This window comes from Euprymna scolopes, chromosome 6 (assembly GCF_053919585.1).
Source record: "Euprymna scolopes isolate OS-2025 chromosome 6, ASM5391958v1, whole genome shotgun sequence".
NCBI classification, from domain to species: Eukaryota; Metazoa; Mollusca; class Cephalopoda; order Sepiida; family Sepiolidae; genus Euprymna; species Euprymna scolopes.
Window position 1 is genome coordinate 32,327,677 of NC_136487.1, and position 3,663 is coordinate 32,331,339.

The 3,663-nt window shown below is 34.0% G+C and overlaps 1 protein-coding gene across 1 annotated transcript; it reads left to right on the forward strand.

The window, feature by feature from the left end:
* Positions 1-1,315: 1,315 nt before the first annotated feature.
* LOC145278144 (uncharacterized) lies at positions 1,316-1,876 on the forward strand. Its single transcript, XM_080130425.1, has one exon. It carries the CDS (start codon positions 1,316-1,318, stop codon positions 1,874-1,876), a length of 561 nt encoding a protein of 186 aa, XP_079986551.1.
* Positions 1,877-3,663: the final 1,787 nt, after the last annotated feature.

Here is a 3,663-nt window from a genome sequence, read left to right on the forward strand (position 1 = left end):
TGGTGTAGAACGGAGACAAAAAGGCCAAAGACCCTAGTGTTTTGATGTGATGTTTTGAATATAATAAACTAGTTATGACCAAAGTTTCATTTCATTCGGACAAAACACTAAGAAACGGGGCCTAATTAGAGTTGAGGCTCGTTTTTTTTTGGTCACTGGTGAGTTTTGAGATAGTGTCCTTTGTTGTTGCATCCAGATTTTTACGAGCTGATATCATGTTTTCTAGGAGTTATTTCAGTGGAGGGGTTGTCGATCTGCTCTTGACATATATTGGTGTTTCTACATATTGCCAGTAGTTCTATATCACAGCAAGCTACTACACCTACATGGCCTTCCTAATATCCATAAAAATTTTATTCCATTAAAGCTCATTTTCACAGGTAGAGCTTCAGCATGGCATCTATTAAGCTGCTTACTGGTGAATATAATCATGTCATTCACAGTTAAGTCAAAATTATATTTCAAGATTCCTAAAGGGAAACAACTAATTTTGATTAAAAAGTTAATTATCAATTTTTTAACTGTATTCAAACAAATTATGATAAAATATTACAAAGGGGAATTTTATATTAATAAATAAAATTAAATAAAATAACGATTCCTGAGTTTGATAATATCAAGTCAAAGAACACACACACACAGGGAGTCATTATCATATTTATTGGCACGGTCCAATAAAAATCATATTTTGTAAATAAAATCTCATAAAAATAGTCAGAATCGAAGGTTATTATGTAGTATCATATCAATTTTGAACTGCTCTTTCCAATGCAACAACTGGATTTCCAAAAACTAGGGTCCTGGATATGACCTTAAACTATATCCAGTGGTGAGGCCCCAGCTTGCAGGCTTTGGAGAGTGTGGAGCCACCTTTTAATTGCCATTGCTCCCAGGTCCATTCTGACCCGGAGTGATAGTACCTGTTAAGGTCCCAACTATGGATTAAATAGAAACCGACTTGAAAACAACAAATATGTTCTATTAAAAAAATTTTCTTCAAAATCTTTGGATTCGGCATTAAATAACCTGAAAAGGGTTGATATGCCGTAAAACAAAAACAACCAACCAAAAACTAGAATACTAAAGAAATTACAAACGAAATTTCTAAATTATCGTGTTCAAAATTATAGGCACGGCTTATTGGTTTCATCTATTACCATTATAATTACAACCAATTTCATGCTTGACATGGTTTTGTTACCTTTTTGTAGCCTTTTTTATGCTTATTTAATGTTAATTTTTAACAATTTTTCTTTTTCAGATAATTTTTAGACAGCGTTTGCTTTGAATTAATTTAAATTAAGGAATTTTTGTTATGGTTAAAACTAAGGAATACAGCGAAGACCTCAGGAAGCGTGTGATAGCGTGTCATTCCAAAGGGGAGGGATATGATAAGATTTCTAAGAAGCTAAGCCTTCCCAAATCCACCGTTCAAGCCATCATAAAGAAGTTCAAATCACAAGGTGACGTTATGAATTTTGGAGGTCGGGGGAGAAAAAGGCTACTGTCCGCGAGAGCAGAGCGAACAATAGTTCGCCGTGTCAACCAAAATCCAAGGATCACTGCTGGGGAGATTGTAGAGGAACAGAGAAGCTCTGGAGTGAACGTGTCTCGACACACAGTTGGTAGAGTTTTGAAAGCTTGTTTGAAAGCATATCACTCGAGGAAGACTCCCTTATTGAAACCTGTGCATCTGAAAGCAAAGAGTTCGCAAAGTGCCATATTGATAAAGATGCTGCCTTCTAGAAACATGTTATATGGTCCGACGAAACGAATTTTGAGTTATAATAGTGTTTCTTCTGTTTACAGGAAATCTGTCGAAGCCTTCTTGCCTAAGAGCCCCATACCAACTGTGAAGCACGGCGGAGGCAATTAATGTTATTTTAACATGTTTATATTCTCTTACTCATCCATTTACGTTTTTTTATTTGAAATTTTAATTTAAACTCATATTTCACATGTTTAAATGTTGCAATTAGACTAACAGTTAGATACCCAGTACTTATACTGTGCTGGTCACTGAAGTGTGGTGTCTGCACAGATGCTGTACTCAAATTAATTGTCCTTAGTCAATGAAGGGGGAAACCCTTCTATATTAAGTTAATTTTATTTTTGCAAACTGACAGAGTGCCCCTTTTTAGGGGAGCTGATTTTCTCCCACATTAAAAACTATCTTGTGCCACATTTTTTTTTCTTGGGGAAGCAAATAAATACCCAGTTAGATTAGTTACAGCACCACCCCCTCAATTTTGTATGTTAATTAGTTTAATATATTTTAACCTAAGTTTCCAAAATAAAATTATTAACGTTTAATTAATCTAAAAAAAATTAATACTCTATTTCATGTTCAAATTTAATCCGTAGACATCTCTGATTAGAACTAATGTTTTTATATCTATTTTTCTATTATCACAGTTGGTTTATTTGAGTCAATGCATCAATCATATAATGCTTTCTTTTAAGTGTTTTAATCAACACTAGAGAATTTAATTCTGCTTTTACTTATTGTATTATGATTATTAAAAATTGTCCTTACAACACAATATCTGATATTCTTACACGTTTTAGTTTATTTATAACTAACAGTTTAGCCCGGCTTTGCTCGGGCCCTACATACTGTCCATAACTTGCTCTACGTGTGAATACACTTTATGTAAGATTTCAAATGTTTAGACCAGAAGTTGTCTGAGTAATTTCGTAGAGATGGCAGGGGTATTTTTTTTAAACTTTGACCCCAATTTTGACTCTTTAACATGTACTATTTTGGTCTCAAATCAAAATAAAAAGCTTTACCCATGTCCAAGTTACCTACATCTAAAATTTCAAGTGTTTAGACCTAAAATTGGCAGAGAAATTTGGTAGACTCTGCGAAAGCTAACTCTTTCAACTTTGACCTTTTGGCAGCTAAATTTTCGCCCCAAAAGTGATAAAAATGCTTGCCGCATGTCTGAATACCCGTAATGTATACATTTTAAATGTTTAGACCCAAAATTGGCTGAATAGTTTGCTAGACACCGCAAAGGTCAAATCTTTTGAACTTTGGCCCATTGGCAGCTTAAATTTTCGACCCAAACCGATTTAAAACTTTTCATATCTCTGAATACCCTTTATGTAAAATTTCAAATATTTAGACCAGAAATTGGCTGAGTAATTTGGTAGAGACGACAGAGGTCAATCTTTTTAATTTTGACCCCAATTTTGACCCCTTAACATTTATTTTTGGGAGTCCAATCAAATTAAAAAGTTTGATCCATGCCCAAGTAACCTACATTTAAAATTTCAAGTGTTTAGACCCAAAATTGGCGGAGGAGTTTTGTAGAGTTTTCAGAGGTAAAATCGTTGAACGTTGACCCCTTGACAGCCAAATTTCTGGGCAAAAATTAATTAAAAATATTTTCCAAAATGTCAAATCTCGCGTCTTATGTCAATCTCAAGTTTGTAGACTGAAAATTGACCGAGTTATTTGGTAGGGAAATGTACACACACAGACACACACAGATAGACAATTTCACTTTTATAGATATACTAACATTTCAGCCCGGCGTTATCCGGGTGTTTAGAGGTGTATGTTGAGCAAAAAAAAAAAAATAGCGGTTAATTTTTTTAATTTGACCCCTATTATGACCTCTTAATATTTATTGTTTTGGGCTCAAATTAAGTTAT

Coding starts and splice junctions, on each gene's coding strand:
- LOC145278144 (XM_080130425.1), top strand. CDS start 1,316: ATGGTTAAAACTAAGGAATACAGCGAAGACCTCAGGAAGCGTGTGATA.